General features: G+C 34.7%; 1 protein-coding gene and 1 pseudogene across 2 annotated transcripts; both read left to right on the top strand.

The window, feature by feature from the left end:
- The first annotated feature begins 12,691 nt into the window (after positions 1-12,691).
- Positions 12,692-13,338, top strand: LOC125217700 (protein S40-4-like; annotated as a pseudogene).
- Positions 13,339-17,515: 4,177 nt separating this feature from the next.
- Positions 17,516-21,367, top strand: LOC125220103 (double-stranded RNA-binding protein 6-like). 2 transcript variants are annotated; one of them, XM_048122239.2, is made up of 4 exons: positions 17,516-17,823; positions 18,820-19,039; positions 19,398-20,067; positions 21,056-21,367. In XM_048122239.2, the coding sequence occupies exons 1-3, from the start codon at positions 17,590-17,592 to the stop codon at positions 20,042-20,044; spliced, it is 1,101 nt and encodes a 366-aa protein (XP_047978196.1). In that variant the 5' UTR covers positions 17,516-17,589; the 3' UTR covers positions 20,045-20,067; positions 21,056-21,367. The 2 variants fall into 2 exon arrangements, with proteins under 2 accessions (XP_047978196.1, XP_047978195.1); XM_048122238.2 differs by having other exon boundaries at positions 17,517-17,823; positions 21,059-21,367.
- Positions 21,368-25,538: the final 4,171 nt, after the last annotated feature.

The following is a 25,538-nucleotide window of genomic DNA, read 5'->3' as shown; positions in this document are numbered from 1 at the left end:
TTTTGCATTGCTGTAGTAGTCGGGGGCGGACCTACGTGGGGGTATGGGGGTTCCTTGAACCCCACCCATTTTTCTATTTCCCATATTATGGACAATTAGAAAGCATTTTTCAAGTATTTAGTTAGCTTAGTTGGCTTGTGATTTGGTTATGTAAGCACTTGACTGTATGTTCGAGTCTCTTTGCTGGCATTTCTTGATCAATTTGGTTCATGCTTTATCCATTTTTTCACATTTTCTCTCATATTTTTTTACTTTTCCTCTTCTACTTTATCTTCTTTTTCTCTCATCTCTCTTACTTTCGTCTAGATGAGATTATTTTGGTTCATGCTTTATCCATTTTTTCACATTTTCTCTCTTATTTTTTTACTTTTCCTCTTCTACTTTATCTTCTTTTTCTCTCATCTCTCTTACTTTTGTCTAGATGAGATTATTTTTTTATGGACGGAGGGAATATAAAATGTATCGGAGAAGAGAAACTGTAAATGATAAATATGAAGCAACACATAAAGGGGAAAAATGCATCTCAAACTATTTATCTCTCTCGCAGCTTCGTAATGTCTCGGGTTGTTTCTATAATCGTCGACACTAAAAAATATGCAACTATCGTTAATGTAATTTGGATCCCCAGCATAAAAATCCTGCGTCCGCTAGTAGTAGTAGTTGTTTTTTTGAATCTATCAGTTCAACTTTCAATTTAATTGTTGTTGTTTTTACTCGATTTATTTATATTATATCAACAAAATATGATACTATTACTGTGTTTTTTTAATATTTTACACCCAGCGCTCTGTGTAGTTGCCGTGGAAATTGTTCTTAAAATTTGTACTCTAAATATAATAAACTTCTATAACGCCTCAGAAATAAATTAATTTTAGCATTTCTTTTACTCTTTTTAAAAGATTGCCACCTTATAATTACAGCAATTTAATTATTTACTTAAAGGCTGCGTCATATAAGGTAACAATAAAGCGATTCCCTGTACACTTATATATTATTGGTCTTAGGTGGCATAGTTGCTTTAGCACTCAACCTACAAATTTTCAATAAAAATCATATTTATCAAGAAAATAATTAATCTATGAAAAAGATGTAGATTGAATATGCTTGTGCTCATATGCGAATCCACTATGGTATATAGTACTACAACACTTCAAACATATCAATAAAGTGCTGTAATTATTATTTAATATTATCTTAATTAAGCTCTAATGATTGTCAGATAATATTTATTTATATTGCTTATAAACTACTGTTGAGTTGTTAATCGTTTATATATAATTTCGAATGGGGCACTTTTGCGTTGTCATTTTGTATGATAATGAATTGCCTTGCCAGATGAATTTATCTGTCTTACACCTAAAAAGTTTTTCAATAATTTCTAAACTTATGGTGCTTGACATATGCTTTTAAGATAATAGGACAGGACTTGAAATGTGAGAGCTGCATGTATCTAAACCATGTACTACAGTACTAGTAATTATTAAGATTCATTATTGTGTGCGAATAGTTGGCTTTGGTTATTTTAAAATTTTTAATCATTTGGTTGGTAAAATGGGGATTGTTCTACTAATTAAACTTTTTCTTTCCGGCAAGTACTCACGGCAACTATTTTCGAAGTGCAATAATCTGCATATAAACAACTTGGTTAGAGCTAGAGTACTAATATATGAAAGGTAAAACTAGCTCCATATGTCGAATATTCTAACCGATTCAAAAGAGCAAATGCCACTAATCTATAAAGATACTAATACCCCCGATAAATATAACAAATTAAAGTACCCTATTTACTGGGTAATAAGAAATCTCTTTGTAACATAATACTATAAGAAAAGCTTTCTACAAAAAGTATACATGTTTGATTTGTAAGGGTTGGGACTTGGGACTAATTTTATTAAGCCCAAGTCGACTCTCTTTTTCATCTATTGATCATAAGCCTGACTTTAATAAAGCCCAAAAGGCTCACTCTCCTCTTCATCTATTGAAGCCTTTTTTCATGCTTTATTGGAGTCATGGGATATTGGGATCTCTATACGAAATATTGCTATCGTCAATTTGTTATTGTATAGGTTTCGGAAGATGACTTATTTCAGAACAAATTTAAATTGAGAATTTTTCAGTTATCAATTATACAAAATCTATTGCCCCTCAATTTGTCGATAGATTGCTGATGGTCTATTGATAAGGAATATTTGCATAGGACTCTGGAAGATGAATTATTTCAGAACAATTTTAAAATGAGAATTTTTCAGTTATCAATACAAAATGTATCAGTCTATAATACAAAATATATTAGTTGTGCTCCAACTAGTATGTTTTGTGCGCCAACTAATATTTTTTACTATTATTTTTCTTTCAAAATTAATTTTCTTTAAACTGAAACTGATGTGTCAGTTGTAATGCCAACGTACATGGTTAAAAATGACTTATTAAAATGACATTTGATTTTAATAGAAAAGGTAATTTGTACGCAAATAAAATGAACTATTGCTCTATTTTGATTTTTCTCTTATGAAAGAACTTTTCAAATAAAATGACCCCTACTTTAATTTATTAATCCTTTTATTTAATATATTACACTTTTTTCTTAATCTCTGTGCAGGAAAAAAATGTCTATACTAACATGGAATGGAGTGAGTAACATTTATGTATTCAAATTCAAAAAAATAAAAAATAATCAGAATGTTGAAAGTTAATTTATTAGATGCAAATGACAATGTTACAAATTATAGCCAAATACAATTAAACAATTATTATGCTCCAATTAAAGGGTGCGAGAGATCGATCATTAAACTATTTGCGAAAATAAACTTCGACAAAAACTCGAGTTCTCCGTAAACAGATTAAATTATGCCTGAAATTTGAGGCGAAACAGGAAGTCAGGGTTTTAGAATGAGATCATTGAGACCAAAACTCAATCAAGATAATAAAGCACACTTGAAGAAATACTACTGCTATCTTCAGACTTCAAGAAACGCAATTCACAATATAATTAATCATGATCTATATATATTTTCTAGCCAAACCACAAGTGATTAAAATACCATAAAATTAAATAAGTGATGAATTGAAGATACATCATCGCTTGCTAAAAAAAGAAGAATGACACCGCACACACTGCCACACAAAAACAAGGCAGTTTCCGAGTTGCTACAAATCATCACACACACTAATGCTTGCCTAATAATAGAGAGACACTCATCCAACCGCATTACTATCTGCAGCCATGGTGACGAATCATCGAAACTTATTTTCTTTTTTTTGAACAAGAGTAGTCAGTGAGGCAAGGCGTGGGGAAAATGAAAGATGATTTGGAAGAAGAAAGAGAGATTGAGACGAAGAAAGGAGGTTTCTTCATGGCCTTCTGATCTGCCTTCTCTAATAGTCTCCAGGTATGGAGAAGCACGACGACATTTTTGAGGGAATAGAGTAGGCCATGGCGCCACCTCCACGCTATGCATCTTCTTTGCCATTTTTCAAGATAACTTCTAAGAAGAGAAAGAGGGGAACGAGCTTATATAGGAGCAATGAAGATGGAAAATATCTTGATTGGTATGATTAGGGATGTTGATTCCTCAACGTACATTTGGCAAATATGAAGATATTTACTTACCTCATTCAATTCTAAGACCAAATACCCACATCTTTCACTTGCCCCAACAATTAGGGCAACCTCGTACCCTGACACGTTCTCAATAAATCAACCGACCCAACCTAGCTCCAACCACCTGTATACACACACAGAGGGAACCAAAGCAGTTAGGTCCGACTTGCCCCAACAAAAAACATACGTTCCACGTTAAATTTACATGGGTTATATAAAAAATTACAACTCACATAGGAAATATTGAGAAAATCTTGAATGCAATACAGGGCGATTACATGGTTACGCGTAAGCCGAAAGGAGATATTCTTTATTTGATTCGATCTACCAGATTACAAAGGGAATTAGTAAGAATAAAACAAGAACAAGAGATAATCTGTACGAGAATAATGTAGAACACCTTCTACTCTTAATGTCTCTCTGCCCTTCTTCTTTTCACATCACAGCTGTCAAATCTCTCTTCCCACCTTATATATGAATGTGCTATGTGCAGCTCGGCCTGCAAACTTCGCATCCAATATTTAGCTCAACCTCAGAAACGGTTATAACTAACTCATGAGCTGTCATTTCCACCCCACCAATTTTCAGCTTAATCTGTGTCATTCATTCAACCATATATATGCAATTCGCAAAATGATAAATAAATTTATGAGATTTCATTTATCCAATGCAATTGATTTTGGATGATTAAATTACACCTCAAATTAGCGTCCAAATCCAATAATTTGCTATATTACCCTCTCTGAGGATCTTTTGTTTATTTTTCTTAATTTTCTTCATCCTTTCTTAACTCTGACCACTACGTATCCCATAGCCAAAACCACAAATAAGGTGTGCATATCCTAATTTCTTTTCAGACTTACGATGCATAATGATTGTTCTTTTTCTTGATTAATTTGTGGGCTAAGATTGATAGCTAATCTACGGGTTGGACGGATTAGTGAATTAGTTTAATAAACCTTTTTGCAATCTGAATTTCGATTTACCTATCAACAGTAAAATACCAATGGACAAAATCCGCTAGTAGAAAATTTTACAGACGGAATTTTGGTACTCCATATCACGGGCTCATCTCCCCTGTCAAACGACACCTTGGCGTTATCATTTCTTCAGCCTTCTTGTTGATGCTTCACATGCAGTACAACGTTCAACTTGGAAAGCTGATAAACGAGAATATTTTAGTAAATACGGGTTTTTGTCCTATAAGAGCATCTCCAAGGGGAGAAATATTTGAGAATGTAAAGTCATATAATTACCATATTTACTTTCTATGAAAAATCATTCTCCAGTGGGAGAGATATTTGAGAATGTATTATACTTTTTTCTCATTTTGAAAAGGTATCTTTACCTCTTCATCATGGAAAGGTAAAATCTCTTAACTACTACTATATTTGTCTTCTATTCATGAAGTACCATTCTCCAAAGGTGAAGTATTTGAGAAGATATTACACTTTATATTTTTTAATACATTTTGTACTGGTATTAGTATTTTATTTTTAAAAAAATGATTTACTTTTCTGTATACATTTTCCTTTGGAATGTGTTGAAACCATTTTGAAAAAAGTAAATAGATAATATACCTATTTCATTTACCTCTCCAAGAGCATCTCCAAGGAGAGAGTATATAAAAAAGGTATATCATGTATTTACCTTCTTAAAAAGTGAGTTACATATTCCAAAGGGAAAAGGTATATGGAAAGGTAAATTATTTTTAAAAAATAAAAATAATAGTACAAAATGCATTAAAATACATAAAGTGTAATACCTTATATCTTATTTATTCATGGAAGAGAATAAATAAGGGATCATATAATATAATAAAATAATTCCTTCTCTCGTAATATTTTACCCCACAAAAAATTGTTAATGTTATTAATAACACGAATTAATTAAGCACTACAATAGTGGGTTGATGTAGTCTTGTGGAGTAGTAGATATTATGAATTGAATGGATCCATGCTGTGGATATTCTAAGTTCTAAATGAAAAGTGAAATAAACGTAATTATATCTTTAAAATGGAGTATGATATAGAGGAGTCAAATTGCTAACTAGTAATTTTAAATTAAAATTAAATTTTAGTCATTAGATCTTTAATCTAGTGGTAAAAATAATGTCACATGAATTATATTTTTAATTAAGAAAATTAATAAATAAAATTAGAGGGTATTAATGTCAATTCTCTCTCATTAAAACCATCTTAAAACTTTAAATTTACGTAACTCTCTCGATTTAAATTATTTTTTCGCAAAAAATATATCAAATCAAAGATAATTTTATAAGGATTCCAACGAGATCTCAATTGCATATGTTCCGACGACGTTCGAATGATGAAATTTGATATTTTTTATTTTAGTTTTCGTAAATGTTGATAACCAGATTTTTATCAACAAATACATTAAAAAATCTCAATAAAACCATGTAAAAATCTCAATAAATACGTGTGATATTTTCTTGTACTAGTGTTGATATTCTTATATCATATTGTTGATATTTGTAATACACTATGTTGATATAAAAGAACATTCACGAAAATAATCATATGATAACATAATGACGATATTACCTTTTTGTTGATATTTTGTCTACTATTTATTGAGATTCGTAAGATTTAATCTCATCCACTCATTTTAAAATCTAAAAGTGAAGATTTGGTCTTGATTTTGAATTAGGGTGCTATAAGCATTAGAATATGACCCGTATAATATAAATTCAAAATTTTGGTTCTCTTTATTTTATTATCGAAAATCTAACCTCTTAGTAATCTGGTCTTCAATGTTCACGATAGCTACACTGTGTCCATCCCTTTCTACCCGATTTTACTAAGAAAATAGACCTAGTTTTTATTATTTTTTGTTAGAATTAAAGAATTTGGAAATATTATTTTAGAACTATATGTTACAAACAAACCTTCTAAAAATATATGGGAAGGTTCAAAAGATCTACTAAGTTACTAGCATGTACAATGAGGGGTAGTTCGGGGTTATTAAATCATAATATATACATACAAAATGTTTAATTAATGTTTCAAATTGATCCTCCCTCCGTCCTAAGATAAGTGACCATAAACTTTTTGGCACGGAATTTAAGGAAATGAGGTTTTGTTAGTAAAGTTAAAAGTGAATAAAGTAAGAGAGTTAGTAAAGTAGAGAGAAAAAGTAAGAGAGAGGATACCAAAAAAGGAAATGAGTCACTTGTCTTGGGATATCCCAAAAAAGAATATGAGTCACTTATCTTGGAACGGAGGGAGTATTATAAAATGTTTTAAGTTTATATAAACAAAAAGTTTCATTTTTATTTCAAGTTAATACCCACCTTGTTTATTGTTTATTATTAACATTTAATTAACTTGAAACAAAATTAGGATTTTTTTTGTATGATTTATAATATCTTTTTTAAAAAAATTCAATTTGAAGTATTTTATATGTAAGGTGTAACTATCCCAGAATAGCTCATCTTAAATTTGGTAACTTCTTGAAACAACTGACAATGAATTATTACTCCTTTTGTACTCGTACAATTTTGGGTATAGTACTATAAGATATAAAGTAGGTGTTATATAAAATACAAACTCAATAATTATGTGAATTATATAACCTCCAAATGTCAATGATAGTGGAATTAGGGTTGACAAACATACCGAAATACCGATAATACCGAATTTTTGGTATACCGCACTTTTCGGTACGGTATGATACCTTACCGGTAGATTAAGGTACGGTAAAGGTATGGATTTTGCATATACCGCGGTATACCGCATCATACCGCAATTACAACATGTACTGCAAATTACGGTATATACCGTAATTTTGCGGTATATACCGTTAATAAATATATTTTTTTAATATATATATTATTTATAAAATTATATATTTTTAAAACTAAAGAAAGATTAGAGGCATAATTCGTAAAGCAGTAGCAGCCATCATTAATTCATTATTCTGCCCTAATTCTAAATCTCAATTCTTCAATATTTTATACTATATCAAACAGGTATGATTTGCGGTATACTGCGGTAGGGTCCTATTCTAATGCTTATAGCACCCTAATCCAAAATCAAGACTAAATCTCCACCCTTGGATTTTAAAATGAGCGGATGAGATTAAAGCTCACAAATCTCAATAAATAGTGGACAAAATATCAACAAAAGGGTAATATCATCGTTATGTTATCATATGATAATTTTCGTGAGTATTTTTTTATATCAACATTGTGTATTACAAATATGAACAATATGACATTATAATATCAACACAAGGATAAGAAAATATCAACACATTTTTATTGAGATTGAACATGCATAATATTGAGATTTTGCCTACAATATATTGAGATTTTTTGTTGCATTTGTTGATAAAAGCTGCTTATCAACATGTACGAAAATTGAAATATAATTTATCAAATTTCATCACCCGAACATCGTCGGAACATATGCAATTGAGATCTCGTTGGAATCCTTATTAAATTATCTTTAATTTGATATATTTTTTGCGAAAAAATAATTTAAATTGAGAGAGTTACGTAAATTTAAAGATTTGAGATGATTTTAAAGAGAGAGAAAGTAGTTAGTTATAATTACTACATATAGGATTTGACATTAATACCCTTTAAATTTAATTAATAATTATTTAAATTTAAAATATATTACACTTGGCATTGTATCAACCACAAGATCTTCTAATTTAATGGTTAAAAATTGGTCTCAATTTTGGATTGATAATTAGTTAGCAATTGATCACATCCCTACCGCGGTATACCGCAACACGGTACGGCATACCGAAATGTCGGTAAGGTAAAGGTTTTCAAATATTGACATACCGAATTTTCGGTATAGCACAATGCGGTATACCGAAAAATTCGGTAATGTATAGGTATGACATTTAGTCATACCGCAATTTGCGGTACGGCATGCGGTATGACATTCTCGGTGCGGTATACCATACCGTGCCGACCCTAAGTGGAATCATCAACTTAATTATGAAATTCAACCATATTTATTAACCAATGTGAAGAGCTTTTATAATTTCATTTGACTAGAAGCCTCCAACGTAATTTATGAGAAATCCAAGAGTGACAACAGTAGTCAAATCAACGTCACAAAAGTAAATAAAATAAGGTCGCATATTAATGGAACTAGTATCACACCCGTGCGATGCACGAATCAATTTAATTTCAAAAAAAAAAATTCTTAAAATTAATTATTTTTAAATCCGATACAACTATTTATCTAAGGATTAAAAATCACAAACACATAAAATAATTTAAAATGTACAACCCCAAAAACATTCCAACAAATTTAGAAATCAACCAAGTGCATACACATATTTAAGATAACGATATGGAATCTGCATTATTTATAAAATTATTCAAAGTTCCAATGACCAATTTTTTATCTCTATCACAAAACAACAATCATAATTTTATATTTTATCAATGGAACATAAGCACTTGAATACCATTCACATAAAAAAATTAATACACAACAATAATCATCAATACTAAGGAGACTTTAAAATGTAAAGATGAGTAATTAAGTACGTGGTACATATAAAAATTTTATAAATAACATATTAGTTTATAAGTTTTGAAAAAAAAAATTGTATACATTATCAACCGTGGAATCACAAGTACAATCAACCTCGTTGATACAAATTAAAATTTTCAAAAAATGTCACACAATTATGTTTTGGAAAAAAGATATATTTGTTACAATAATTGTGCATGTAATTATTTCCAAGGCAAAGTCTAAAAATAATTACACATTAAATAAATATACTTGCGCCTCAACCCATTTCCTCCTTATTTGCGGTCAACTGATAATTCAACATCCAATTTTATTATATTAGAGGCATATTATATTAATATTTACATGCCTCAACCCATTTCCTCCTTATTTGCGGTCAACTGATAATTCGACATCCAATTTTATTGTATTAGAGGCATATTATATTAATATTCACATTTGTAATTGAATGAAGGAAAGGTTACATTTCAATATCAATTCTCGAAATAAACTACAAATCTCATACTTTCATAAAAAAAAAGTCCTAATGTTTTGCTTAAACTATTGTTTTCAACACCGCAACTCACGTAGTGTATTATAATTCCTACAATGAGTTGGATCAAATTTATGCAATCACATTTATAGAAAACCATAGAATAAAGAATAAAGATTATCGGAAGATGAAACCAAAGAATAATGTTTATTAGACATTCAGTGATAAATGCCATAGAAATACGAAATAACGTAGTGAGTGAGAGGATGTAAACTACGAATCTCATACTTAAATAAAAAAGTTTTAATTTTATGCATAATCGATTGCCTCCAACAGCACAATTCACGTAGTGTATATAATTCCTGCAATTATATAAACAATGAGAGCTAATCAAATCACGTTTATAGGAGACCGTAGAATAAAGTTTATAGGAAAATGAAACCAAATATAATAAAGTTTATTAGAAATTCAGTGACAAATACCATAGAAATAAGAAATAACGTAATGAGTTTGTGGATTTAGAGCCAACACATATCATATATTTATAGTTGAAAAAAAAACCTTTCATTTCTTCAATTATGTATAATAAATTTTTAAAACCTTTTAGTTTTAATGTAATGACACAATGATTGAAATTCAATTATTTTTAATGTATATAAATATGGAGTACGTTACTAAGTAATGTGCATGAATATAGCTTTTGACTGGATCATATTATTGTGGTGGATAACATGCTCATGATGTGAGAAAATTTATAATCCTTCATTATATCTATTGAAATATAACATAAATTTCTAGCAAATAATAAATGTCATCAATTTTTAGATAGAAAACGGCCTCATCAATATTTACATATAAGATCTACATTTATACACAAATGCATAATCTTGAGTGTAACGGCAGCTTAGCTTATGATAATCAATCACAAATTTTATATATTGGACACACCTTATATCATACCAAAAACTTTTAAATATTCAAATATGGCCCAAAACTCGCATTTTATATTAGTATAGATTATAGGTAGTTTTATAAACCTTATCCATTTCGGCCTTTAAGAGCATCTCCAATGATCGGCTAGCGACCGGCTAGCCGATTCGTCGCGCTGGCCGATCGGCTAACTGAACCATTGGAGTCGGCGAGAGCGAAATCGGCGAGCGCTTCGGCGTGGGCTGGCCGATCGGCTAGCCGCCATTGTGGCGGCCCGATCGGCCAGCGCCTATTTTTGTTTTTTTTTTTTTTAAAAAAAACCCCTATATAAACGCGATTTTCGTTTCATTTTCATTTGCACCACTTGTTTTAACGAGTTTTCTCTCTCTCTAACTTTCTGTACAAGAGCATCATCGAGCGATGGATCACAACAACGAGTCCAGTCCAGCGACGAGTGGATCTCAGACTCCCACGGTACCTGTGGGATCTGGATGGGGGCAGATGGGCCCGGGGTTTAACATCCCTTGGAATCAGATGATGGGGATGATGGTCGGTGCGCCGGGGGGGCGCAGGGGGGTATGCCGTGGGGGATGCCGGGCGGCGGGCAGGGGAGCGGCGGGCAGTCAGCGCCCGGGTGGGGGGGTATGCCCCAGATGCAGCAGCAGATGATGCTGCAGCAGATGATGGGGATGATGTGGCAGGCGGGATGCAGGGGGGGATGCAGCACAGTATGCATCCCGGGATGCAGGGGGAGGTTCAGGGGTCACCGGGAGGGGACACGGTATATCGGCCCTCGCTTGATTTTTTGACGGCTTCGTCTCACACGTCGACCCCAGTGGAGACGCAGTTCACTGGCGATTACCTTCTGTCATTGCATGATATGGGGATCGATCTCGGGGATCCGGATACTCCCGTTCCAGTGAGGCAGGCCGCGCCGAAGAAGAAGACGAGGGGGAAGGCCAAGGCGGTCGGCGATTCATCGCAGCCCACTGTTGACGACACCCCTGGCCGGAGGAAGTGGACGGAGGATGAGTACGCCAGAGTGGCCAGGGGGTGGTTGGAGGTGTGCGACGCGGATCGTTAACATGTGGGCGAAGATCAAAGCTGCCTATAGGAGGCACTGCCCGCACGGGAAGGACTTCAGCCCGGAGGAGGTCCGGAAGGGGTGGGAGCGCACCAGGGCCTCGGTGGGCCGTTTTGCGAATTTGTACGCCAACGCCCTCCGTCAGCTCACTAGTGGGCAGAATGAGGACGACGCCCGGAGGATCGCCGCGAGTCAGTTCCCCTTGCAGGGGAAGTATAAGGAGTTCACCTTCTGGTAGTGCTTCTTGTTGCTGAAGGACTCCGAGAAGTTCCGGGCGGGGTGCAACGCTAGGTGGCCGAAGAAGCAGCGACTGAACTATAGCGTCGACTACGGCGGCAGCAGCGGCGGATCCCACGACCTCCCCCCGGATGCTGAGGAGTTTCCATCCCCTCCTTCATTTACTGGTCGCCCCCGCCCGGTTGGACAGAAGCGGGCGCAGCGGGCTGCGAGGGGCGGATCCCCCCTATCGCCCCGCGAGGTTCAGTCCTCCGCCCTCCCACCCGCTCCACTCGAGTACACTCTCCATGCGCGTAACCATACGCGGGATCAGATGTACAAGGTCTTACAAGAGTGGAAGACCGCCACTGACCCCACGGAGAAGATGTTTCTTCACGAGATGCTCGAGAGCATGCGGGTTGATTTGGAAATCGCGAGGGCACGGCTAGCGGGTTCCGACGTGGGCTCGGATACCACGGGCGGCGGCGGCGACGGCGAGGACGACGGCGACGGTGATGAGGAGTAGAGAGTGGCGGGGCTCGTGTGTTGAAGCCCTTTTTTTAAAAAAAAAAAAATCATGTACTTTTTTTTTTAAATCCTTGTACTTTTTTTTAATGGAATGGATTAATTTTCCCGTATATGTGTCGTAAATTTAATTCCGTATTTTAATCGTAATTTTAATTCCGTAAACGTAGTATATTTTGAATTATTTTTATTGCGGCTGGCCTATGACTGGCCTAAATCTGATGTGGCATGTGAATTTTTTAGTGTTGCTGACGTGGTTGGGGAGAGAATGGCTGGCCTATTGCTGGCCTAAGCACCATTGCGGATGCTCTAAAAAGCATATCAAAACTCCAGTTTTGAAGCACCAAATTAACATACTAACAAAATCCGGATTTGTTTTCCAGCTGCAGAATTCGGATCGATTCAATGGCAGCGCCTAAGAGCTACTTCACGCGAGCAAACTACAGATTTCTCCGCACCGATCGGGAAACAACTAACAACTCCATGATCTTCGAGCTCGACGAATCGGAGATTTGGAACTCCGACGGCTACTTGCAGTCGCCGGAATTTCGCAAGCAGAGTTCCAAATTATCCAGGGGATCGGCGACCGGGTCTGCTTCCTTGCCGGTTAACATTCCGGACTGGTCGAAGATCCTGAAGGATGAGTCAGAGACAACCGCCGGAGAGACGGCGACGACGACGAATTTGACGAGGCGGCGGAGAACGGCGATCGTGTTCTGCCGCACGAGTTTGTAGCGAGGAGTAGAATCGGGCTCAAGGGCAGAGACCTCAACAGGGTTAGAAACGCGATTTGGCTTAAAATCGGGTTTCAGGATTAATTCATTTCTAATTATTTTTCATCTATCCCATTAGTTAGCAGCTATTTTTTGTGCTGCTCTCTAATCAGTTTCCCTTTTTTTTGTATTTTCTTCTTTTAAATTCAGGGAATGCTTTTCTATATGAAAAGCACCTTGAGCAATCCGTAATCAGGACTTTGTGTTGATTTCCATATCGGATTTACCAAATTTTGCTGTTACTTAATGTCTGTTTGACATTTTTCATGTTATTTGTGTGCAACAGCAGAACTGAATTTTTGAATTCAAATTTGGCCTCATGGAATGATGCCAATATTGAATGTCTACCGAATTCAAGTATCTAGGTTAATTTAACATTTATATTATGGCACATGATGAATACCGCCGACTATAAATTTAATACGTATGGTGCTATAACACATTTTAAATTAATTGAACAAAGTCAAAAATAATACTTTCTCAGTCCCAAAGAATATGCACTTTAGATTCGACCAAGGACGAAGCTGGGAATTTATAGAAAGTGGGGCAAATTTACCTATGAAGAAAATTTAAAAATTTGAGGAGGGGCATTTTGTACAAAATTAAAAGAAATAAATTGAGTAAAAGCTAAAATTGGTCCTGAACATATGACCATTTTACGTTTTTGGTCATAAACATTATCTTTTGGATTTTTTGGTTCTGCACATATGGAAATTTGATCATTTTGGTCATCCGTCAACATTTCCGTTAAAAATTAACGGTCAACAGATTTAATTCCGATTCTTTTGACCAAATTAAACTTTTAATTCTAATTTTTTACTCCCTAATTATTTTTACACTTCAATTTCATCTTCTTCCTTCCTCTCATCTTTCATCTTCTTCCTTCCTCTCCCTCTCCCTCTCCCTCTCAAATTGCTCCACAGTTCCACGCTCCTTGAAAGGGAAAGCCAAAAACTTGATGGCAATGGATAAACATTACCTGATGAATACAGATTGAAGTATAATTGAGGTGGAAGAGAAAGAGGGAAAATAACCGACAGGGTTTGGGAATGGAAGTTTCGAGATCTGTGCGCACGGGGCGCTCGCTAGTGACCAGCGCAAGCGGTGCCACCGTGGACAAGGACGGATTTCCATTAGTTTCAGCGGCTGCCATCACCCTTCTCTTCTCTAAGACTATACTTGTTCCTTGCAAACCCAGAAAAAGCAATTCAATTTCAATGCGAGCAATCCCTACCCTTAATTTAACAGCGTCACATGCAAATCGCAACACGCTACAAAATTGCTATTTATGTCACGAATTCTGCGAAATTGGGAAGGCTGTCAAATCTGCCGACCTAATTATAAAGAACTGAGAGTTCCATAATCGAAATACAAAAACTTCTAGTTGATGCGACACCAACTAGAACCTCCGTAATCGAAATACAGGAGTGGAATTCCTGTATTCATCATAGAAGAATCTCAAAATTGAAAAAGAGGAGCGTGGAACTGTGAGGCAATTTGAGAGGAAGAGGAAGAAAGAAGATGAAAAAAGAAGATAAAAGATGGAAGGAAGAAGATGAAATTGAAGTGTAAAAATAATTAGAGAATTAATTAGAGAGTAAAAAATCAGAATTAAAAATTTAATTTGGTCAAAATCGGAATTAAACCCTTTAACTGTTAGTTTTTAACGGAAATGTTGACGGAGGACCAAAATAATCAAATTTCCATATATACAGGACCAAAAACTCCAAAAGATAATGTCTAGGACTAAAAACATAAAATGATCATATGTTCGGAACCAATTTTGGCCTTTACTCAAATAAATTTTATAATAGACAATATATATATGGAGAAAAAATTTTTGAGGTGGGGCAAATGTCCTTCCTAACACCTTACTAGATCCGTCCCTGTATTTGGTACAGGTTTTAATACAAAATTAATAAGTAAAAGAGATAAAGAGATAAATAATTAAAGTATTGTTAGTGAGGAATAAATTCCACCTTATTAGGAAAAATTAAAACAAAAGAGTATATATTTTTGCGCGATAGAGGGAGTATAAATTTTTGAATGGTAAGGAAACGAATCTTCGTTTACTTTTTAGCGTAACGTTTTGTAGTTTGGTTAAATGCATCAATACCCAACTTTGCAAAATCATAAACTGGTGTTTGATTTGGGTTTGTGGCCCATTAAACCGAACGTAATATTCAGTACTCCTTACTCTGGGCTTCACTCTTAAATCTTCTTCAACTCTACTCAAAAGCCTTTTATTTCTCGATCTTTATTGTCCCATTCATACAGAGAATAAATCACAAAATACCGAAAAGAATTCCAAATAAGAATAAAAAATTTCGATTACCTTTTATATACTAGAAACAAGGGCAAATGGATAACAATAAAAAATCTAGGTAGGAGTACTATATTAGGCTCAGTTTTCATCTGTGGAAGTCTCAATTAAAATGACACCATTATAAAAGTAAATAAAGAAATGTAAACTTAATAAAAAAGCATAACATAATTACAACTAACAAGGAGTAAACTCTTGTTACAGCATCCGCAGCGGTGCTCAACCCGCTGCTCGTTCGTCCATGCCGCTGAGCACCAAGCCGTCCGTCCGTGCCAGCGGCACAGCGCTGCTCTTAGCTAAGAGCACGTCCGTGCCGCTGAGCACAATTACGTGGCAGCTTCTGATTGGCCAACGGCATAGCCGTTGGCAATTTCGGTTTTTTTTTATTTTTTTTTATATTTTTATAATGTAGAAATGTTTTTAATAATTGGAGTATTTAAATTGAATAATAGAATGGTGGGACCCTTGAGTTTGTCCTTAGCTAAGAGCACGGATGTGGATGTTATGCTCTTAGCTAAGGACAAGGAATAAAAGTGGATCCGGACCCATCCGTGCTCTTAGTGGATCCGAGTCCACCTTTGTGCTCTTAGCTAAGAGCACGGATGGGGATGCTCTTAGTCATATTGTCCATCGCTATACATTGACCAAAAGTACAAGGGTGTTTATTTGGGATGTTAGCTTTTGCATTAATAATAGCAGGGGCATATAAGGAATTTGCAAAGTCAAAGATTATTAAACGCGGGCATAATTATGATCTCATATCCTGCTCCCCACTGAATTTGTAAATTGACTTGTTCCAACTTACAGTTTACTTTTGCGTCCCCTTAATTCTAAATGGGAATTTCAAAATATTCTGTTTTTGCTTTTTTGCCTCCACTCTAAATCTAATCATGTTTGTTTCACAACATTATTACCGAGATCGCTTATTATTTTCCACACTGTTTAATTTTACTTGGAGGTCAAATTGGAATCATAAGTATTTCAAAGTACCTAGTAGTACAATAATAAACTAGTGGAGTAGTATATTAGTGCCGTTATATCTGACTTGCAGTATTAAACATTAGTAAATTAGCGGATATTAGTACAAATTTGAAGAACCAGCAATGATGGAGACTGGATTATTTATGGGGTGGCATTTCTTCACTCGTTACATTGACGTGATCATAAGGTAATTGCAGTCTTCCAACTCGATTGATCATAAGTGTTTGAACAACCACGTTACAAACTGAATCTTTGATATTTTATTCCATACTTAACTCTATACTGAATACTCCATTAGGTAATAATGGAGTCCTCAAATGTAATATGATATCATTACATCTCTTCAAGAACTTAATTATAAGAAGTCGTAGTACTAGTAACAAACTGCAACTGTCGTCCTCTAAGCAAGATCACATATTTATACGATTATATCGTTAAAATAATGGTAATAATATAAAGATTAAAAAAAAAGAAAAAAATTATTGCGTGAGATGCGTTCAACCACGGTATAAACTGCGTGCAAATGGCAAAATCATCCATATATGAATATTACATGCAGCAGCATTGTCATATTTTAATGAATACTAGCAAATTTTATACTCGTGAAGACTAGCATGCAATATTATATTGACAATAAAAAAAGGGAAAGTGAGTGGTGGTATGTATACTCCATTAATTTGGATTTTTGGATAAAAAGACAGAAGATCACAAAAAGTGAAATTAATTTTGAGAAAAGCAAAGAGACGAGTGGCAGAAAAAGGGCTTCAGAAATGCAGAGAATCTCCAGCCCACATACAGTTGACTCTATTACTTCCATATTCAATAATTATTACCTTATAAAAATGAAAATTCAAACAATGTACACACACATTTTTTATAGAATGCTATAGTTAAAATTAACATATAATCTTCGACTATATTTTATTCTTTTTAATTTAACAAATTAATAGTATTATAAAATTTTGTGTGGAACAAAATGCGTCACCAATTAATGAGATGAAAGGTGTAATATTTTTATAAAATGGGAAACCGAAAAAGTGCAAAGAGCATATGGACGCATATAAAAGTGAAAAAGCCAAAAGTTTTGGTTAAAACTATCAGAGTGTTCCTCCATAAAACAATCTTTTTGTGCAGCAAAACAAAAGAAAGTTGATCCGGAGAGATGTACAAGAACCAGCTGCAGGAGCTGGCGCAGAGGAGCTGCTTCAGCCTTCCATCCTACACCTGCATAAGAGAGGGCCCCGACCACGCGCCGCGCTTCAAGGCCCTCGTCAACTTCAACGGCGACACCTTCGAGAGCCCCCACTTCTGCTCCAACCTCCGCCTCGCCGAGCACGCCGCCGCCGAGGCCGCCCTCACCTCCCTCTCCTCCCATTCCCTCGCCGCCCGCATCCTCGTACGTCCCCTCTCCATCGCTTCATTTCTCTTTGATCTCTCACCTCCACCATTTACTTTATTGCTTTACCTTACAAGCTCAAATTAATTACTGCACGCCTTTATCGTCATTACTCGCCCGCTTGACTGATACGCATTAACAAACAACATTAGGAGCCATGGATTCTGCCCCGTCACCTTCACTTCACCTTTTTGTTTGCAGCTTTTTCCATTAATCCAATTCTAGAAAATTCTTTATAATCATCAAATACTTCACGCCTATTCTATCATTGCTTCATTATAGTTTCAAATTGAGGTGGAACCATACTTTTTTTAATGCACTAGTTAGTTATTGGGGCACCATTCATTTTCTTCTGCACCTGTTTGTGTGTGTACATTTCTATCATTAATAAGGTCGGATTAAGTATGAAAACGTTGAAAATGCAGCGGACTCACCTAATCTTCATTAAATACACTAATTAGGTTGCTATAAAATAAGGATTGTTGACTTTTGACATTTATTTTTTAAAACTCATTATTGCAATGCATAGCAGAAAATCGTTGACTGTGGTAATTATGTAACCATGCAATGCCAGGGGTGTAGATTGTCATTAGTATAGGTTTGTGGTGAAAATTTGGGGGGTGTGGGGATAAAAAATTACTTGTAGCGTCATGATTGAGATTACTTCTTCCAGATTACATGAAATTTTATCTTGTAATGAATAAGCATAGATAGCACAGTAATAATGCAGTTAGAAGCTGTATATATTGTTATGAATAGGCATAAGTAGCATAGTTACAACACCCAGCACTCCTTATATGCAGTTGGTTTAAGTTTATATGACAGTTTCAACAAGGATGTGCATGTTTTCTTAGGTATGTGGAACTCATAAAGAAAAGGAGTTTGGTTGTAGAATATCTAAGATTGGATGTACATGATATCATATGATATTCTTGATCCTTGTTTTCAAATTTGTTAAACCTTGCTAAAATTTCTTTCTGTTGTTCTTATGCTTAGGATGAAACAGGGGTTTATAAGAACCTCCTGCAAGAGATTGCGCAGAGAGTTGGATCACTGTTGCCTCGCTACACAATTTGTCGATCCGGTTTAGGACATCTACCCGTCTTCACGGGAATCGTGGAATTGGCAGGAATCACGTTTCAGGGAGAACCTGCTAAGAATAAAAAGCAAGCAGAGAAGAATGCTGCACTGGCAGCTTGGCTGTCATTAAAACAATGTAAGTTCTATATATACTTAAGAGTAGTGGAGAAATGTTGTACATTGTTCATGCTGACTCCAGAAACAGCACAGACAACTGTTTTGTGTAGTTTTATATCCAGATCCCTATCGTTCACACAACCGCATGTCACGGACTCACAATGCACATATCATGCCAGAATGTATGATAGAAAATACATAAAAGGCCAGTTTGCAATATAGATCCAAATGCTATCTAATTGGACATAATTTTGCAAAATAATATAGATCCCAACCTGATTCTTTCGTGTCTTCCTTGTACTGCAAGCGAGGTGTTTTGTGGTCTATTTCAAAGGTTTCAAGACATTTTACACGTTTTCATTTTTTTTATTGGGCAGTGGCACAGAAAGATGCAGGCTCTTCACTTGAACACGAAAATAATGAGGAACAGGAACAGATAAAAATAGCAAGGGCCTTGCAGAACTACCGGATGAAGGAAAGGATAAGTGTGGCTAACTCAAGGAACATCACAGTACCATTTCTACAAAACAATTCAGTTCCAACTCCTCGTCCCTCTAGTCCACAGCGCCCTCCAATGTCCGTATCCAAAATCCTCCCTTTATTCTGCCAGAAAACTGCTTCTCGGAGCAGGCCATCATCGTCTATCATAAACAACACAACATCTTCGCGTCCTCCATCACCAGAAGTTGGGACTACACATACTCAGAGATATCCTACTATTGGGGCAGCTCCTTACATACCTGTCAACCAATACAGGACACCTTACCACGGGATTGCTCCGCCCGTTACAATGAGAACAGCAGTGCCAGTTTTCTCAGCACCACCACTTCCACCACCTGCTGCCCAGGTGATGCATCGCCGACCAAGTGGAGTAGTCCCACCAGTACGTATAAGGCAGGCCGTTCCTGTTTTCTCAGCCCCACCAGCCCTTAAACCACCATCTGTCTCAGCTGCTGCAGCTGACAGAACTTGTGATGTTGATGAATCTACTGCCATCAAATGCTTGGAGCAACTCGAGATTTGACTCTACGTGTAGACACGACACAGGTATGCAGAAATGCAACATTTCTGTGTTGGCCTTTTTTTGATTACCCATGTCTGTTGTACGTGAACTCTTGCCTTCTCACTCTTTTTATTTGGCATGATATTTTTGGTCTCGCCCGAGTTAATGGTAGTATTTTGGAAGTAAGACTGGTTTTAGGGATGTTATACAGTTGAAGTGTGGTTTGTGTGTAAATATGAAGTTGAATCTCTACTCTCTCTTGAGCATATACGTATCAACCAATCATGATTCATTAATAGTTCAAACCTCCTACCATAATTCTGTAATCATTATCCTTTGGAAATACTAGGACATAATCAGATTCAACAAGTTTCAATATCATAGCATGTACTTGGTCTTGGTATTGGGTCAACTGCATGTTTTCAATAACTTGAGATCATCACGCATGTTTTTCTTGTATCTCATTAGTGTCCTACTTTTATTTCAATTTCATTAGTTTTAGGTTTCATTAAATCTAGTTAAGATTTATAGTTTTTTTTTTTTTTTTTTTTTAAATTTGTTACTAATAATCAATTGATACAGCCAGTATTTAGTAGTAGTACTTTGTAAAATCAGAATAGAAACATTATTGTTGCAAGTATTTTTGAACCTTTCTTTTTAGCAACCAAAATTCGAGACAACTCTCAACCTACTTAAAGATTGAAATATACGACTATACGAGTATTGAAAGTTTGAAAGATGCCATTATATCATACTCGTTTCCTATTTAGCTCCGCATAAATAATTATGTGTGAAAATTACAAGTTGGAAAGAAATAAAGAATTTTGATGATGGTATGATATGAAGTATATGCATGTTGTTGTTAAAAGAGATATCTATGGACTATGAAGAGACTAGAAATGGGTAGGCCAGCGCAAAATACTTGATGGTCAAAAGAAAGAGTTCACGAAAATGTGAAAAGAAGTGGTTGCCTTGAATATACGATCATGTTCCCTGTTTATGTTTGAATTTTGATTGTTATTTTTTGTGAAGCAGAGAGAGGGCATTTTGTCAAAATGTTCCACTTCAAGGACACCGACCCATCGAAGTAAATGACCATTTGATGGATCCAACCAAACAAATATTTTGGTGGGACCGGCCCTGCACACCTTTGACCCAATTTGGATTAAGGAGGCACAAATGCACTGGCCCAGAGAGAGAGAGAGGGGGGAATGTCAATCCCTTCAAATGCACTGGTCACGGGATGAACTTTGTTTAATACATCATGCACCTTTGATTGTATTTGTACCTTTTAACAACGAACTTATCATCTCTCTCATGCCTACTCAATCTTTGTTCTCTTCACTGTGTGCTTTATTTTGCCCTTTCCTTTTGCTACATTTCTATATTGAGTTGCAACTTGCATTATTTTTGGAAAAATATTTCAACGTTTATTATACTAGATTTTAAGAATTTTTATTTTGTAGTATCAAAATAAAATAATATTTTTGGTAATGGTGATTAGGGTGTTTATAAACATTTAAATTTAAGGTGAGAAACAACTTTTGCAAAATGATTAGTTTAATTTTTTCCTCTTTAGTTACCATTCTACTCAGTTTGTTTAATATTCGAGTGTATTTTATCTCTCAACATAAAATTCATGTGAAAATAGTACGTACTAGTATTAGGCATACTACCCAAGAAGTGTTAAGTTGTACGATGTTATGTTATTTAGTGAGAAAGTCGTGCAATAGTTTTACTTAATTCCCACTAGTACACTTACTTCTTTTCCTTGAGTGCTTCAATTACCCAGCCTTCTGAACTATGGTCTTTTGTCCTTTTCTTCCGTTATATGTTCATGAAATCATTTGATACTTGAGCATGACACCTACTTAATTTAGTTCGGATCTGCTGAAGAAACACAAAGTCTATATACACATTGAACGTTTGATCTTATGTATTAACCGAACCGAATACCCGGTTAACCGAAATAAAACAGAACCGAAATAGAAGAACCGAACTGGAACCGAATTGAAAAAAAAAATAACTATGCAGGTTGCAGGTATTGATCCTTGGACGTGGCACACGAAAAATTACCCCCTTGGCCACCACTTGAGCTGCATTGCATATATTATATAAACTTGTAAACAAATTATGTAGGTATTTTTGTATTAGAAATTAAAAAAATAAAAACAGCCCCTTTAATCTTTTTAAAGCTAAGTCCTAAGTCTCAGTTCTCATTTACGTTTAATAACACCAACAGAAAACTAAAAACACCAAATCAACTCAAAAATGCAATTCAAAAAAAGTTCCAACATTGAAAAAAATCATTTGAAACAATCACAATTAGAACAAGAAGAACTACATTGCTCATTCAGCCAGATAGACAAAAGTTTGGAGCAAGATTGTATCCATGACTAGTCATCTTCACTCTAAGATCATGTTCCCACCATTTCGTGGATAGTGAAGGAGAACTGGAGAAGGAATGAATGAGGGCACACCGCAGCAGTCGATGACGGTCTCTGCTCAACGGGCGACGACGTTTTCCGGTCGTGGGGAAGGAGGAGCGCCACCGAGCGTGGGTGGCGGTGCTGGCGGAGGAGTTGAGAAAAGAGTGGGTTGGCAGAGGGTTGAGAAAAGAGTTGGAGCGATGAAAAGAGATTTAGGGGTCCCGATTATTAGGATTTAGGGCTCATTAGTATTTTAAACAAATAAAAAAAATAAGTAAATCCTATTGAATCGGTTATGTCGGTTAATTGGTTATTAACCGTCGGTTATCGGTTCCAGAATCGAGAACCGATCAACGCCTAAAGTCCGGAACCGACACCAACCCGAAACCGAACTTGGCGGTTCTCGGTTAACCGAGATTATTGTTTATCAGTTCGGTTATCGGTTAACCGACTAACCGATGACCGAATAACCAGCGCTAAATATGTATCATCGAAAATCAGCAAATATCTTGTGTAATCTATGGAGTGTGAGGTTGCAGACTTACAGTAGGTCAGTAATACAACGTTGCAAGCGCAAACACAATCTGTCCAAGTTCAAATAAGAAAATAATTCAAACAAATTAAATAAGATTTGAGGGATTTAATTGGTCTATATGTGACTATTGATATGCTTATTCATATACTGTGTTTGTTTATACGAACAACAATGTTGGTCTAAATGATCGAATCAGCTACAATCACAAAATGATATTGTATATGCAGAATAATATGGTATAGCGTCTCAAGACAGTCAGAGAAGTTCACAACATAGTTAAGTAGAACTCCTAGTCCTGCATAGTAATAATATAGTGGAAGTTTTCTTATTTTATAGTAATTTTGAATATAATTAATGTTGGAAATAACATATTAATAGTTATGTATTTATGTGATGTTTACAACACTGATACAACTTACCAATGTACCAAATTATTTCAATAGCTAGTCAAATTTTTTCTTTCCATTTGACATACTTTTGATTAAAATTCTGTTCGTGGAAATTCACAAAGCTACAAATAGAAATTTTGATGATTTTCAGTTTAATAGATTGAGCTATCTGATTCGCTGCCTATTTTGTCCAGATGATTGTATTAAATTTCATAGATAGAAAATCATGTGAGTGCACTCTTTCCTGGCCTAAGGTAAGGCTAACTTAACCTGCTTTTATATGAAGAGGTGGAATTATGAGATTGGATGTATAAATTATACTCCTAGAAAAAATCATTTAATCAATAAACTAAACTATTATGGCTCCTCAAAGGTGCATTTTAACTCGACGCTCTATAATTAAAAGCTTCTTTTTATTAATTTGTCACTCTGTTTGGTTTTCCTTTGTTGTATCCGACTCATATAATATAAACTTGCAAAAGATAAATAACGTCGTTACGCATTATTCTATTCAAAAGCACAAAACTGCAATATGCTTATTAGTTATTGATTAATATTTTAATATGGTTGGACCTTTTTTAGGGAAAAGGTGTACTTTATTGTTAAATTTGGATTATTGCTTATCATCAAGTAATAATTTAGTTGTTTTACGAGATTCTGTTCACTTTATTAAAGTATAATAATGGATATATAACTAAATACTATATGTACTATCACACTTATTCTAGGTAAAAGCATTTTCAAGCGTCAATCATCTTGAGGATTGAGATCATATGATTCCTCTCTCTCCTTATGTGTATGCGTCAATGAGGTGTGTGTAGTATGTTATTTATCACAATTTCTTTGATACATAAATATTTTTGTTAATATTCAGAGATCCTTAAATTTTTTAAATTTCATAAAATTTTCAGCTTGATATATATAGACCCAATTTTTTTATATAATTTTACTCAAAAAATATTTCTTTTTTCCTCCATCCACAACCTTCTTCCTTACTGCAATCTCTTATTTTTTTAGTACTATCTCTTTTAATTTACTATGGATAATGAGAATAATGTATTTTCTAATTTCCTAAATTTCAATTCAATCCAAAATTTCAATCGTTTTAAGATTATTTCCTGGTTTTAATAATTTTTGTAATTTATATTATTTGTTTGTTTTAAATTTTGCAATTTGTCATATTTTGTGTTTTTTTTTATAAATTTTGAAAATATAAAAGACGGGTATATTATTTAAATATTGAAAAAGGTGAATAATTTGCTTGATAAATGAAAAACATGCATAATCTTATATGTTTCATCTAAGCAAAATACTTGGGAAAATAATTGACAACGCAAGCACCATTATTATAAATATTGAAATTTATTTTTTAACTTAGAGCAATATTATTTAGTATAATTATAAACAATAACATGGAGTATGTCTTTTACTTATTTGAGTTTATATACATATAAATAACGTGGGTTGAGGGAAGCACGTGATCCTTTTCGCGCGTGCCAAAAGTTTATGGGGATGCAATTCCATGATATAGGATATGCACTTGGATAGTTGGATTTATACAATCGCTATACGTATGAATTAGTTTTATCACTATTTGAGTTATAACACTATAAGTAGTGTATGTTGAAAACTTGAAATTGAGAAGAAACATACCTCTATATGAAGATTTTATGCAATATGAATATTTACGATTAAAAAAATAATTTTATGAAACTCGAATTAAGTTTCAAGCAGTCATTAGAAATACATTTTTTTTATTTCAATAAAAATAATATTCTTCATGTGTGGTTGCAAAACTTGTAGTAGCATTTCGCTAATCTCACCAACCGATTGATCAAATGTCACCATTGTGATAGCAATATGACAATTCCCCCGAAATTAATAAACTTGAAAACTACTTGGTTCTATCAAACTTTAAGGTGGTGTTCGGTTTTTAAGATAAAATAATATAAAAATACAGTCCAGGATTGAGTTGTGAGATTATTTTAGTTGTAAGGGGTTAGCTATGACTAATTATCACATGATTATTTATCTAGGATTGAATTGTGAGATTGAATCTCATGAACCAAACACACTACAAATTTAATTCTGGATACAATCTTGCAAACGAAACGTGAGGCTTCGTTTAATTGAATCAATCATCACAATATCAATTTCCCAAC

This window comes from Salvia hispanica, chromosome 1, assembly GCF_029641045.1.
Source record: "Salvia hispanica isolate PSC_SH4W2 chromosome 1, Shi_PSC_v1, whole genome shotgun sequence".
In the NCBI taxonomy this organism is placed as follows: Eukaryota; Viridiplantae; Streptophyta; class Magnoliopsida; order Lamiales; family Lamiaceae; genus Salvia; species Salvia hispanica.
This window is presented reverse-complemented; position numbering and strand designations above follow the sequence as displayed.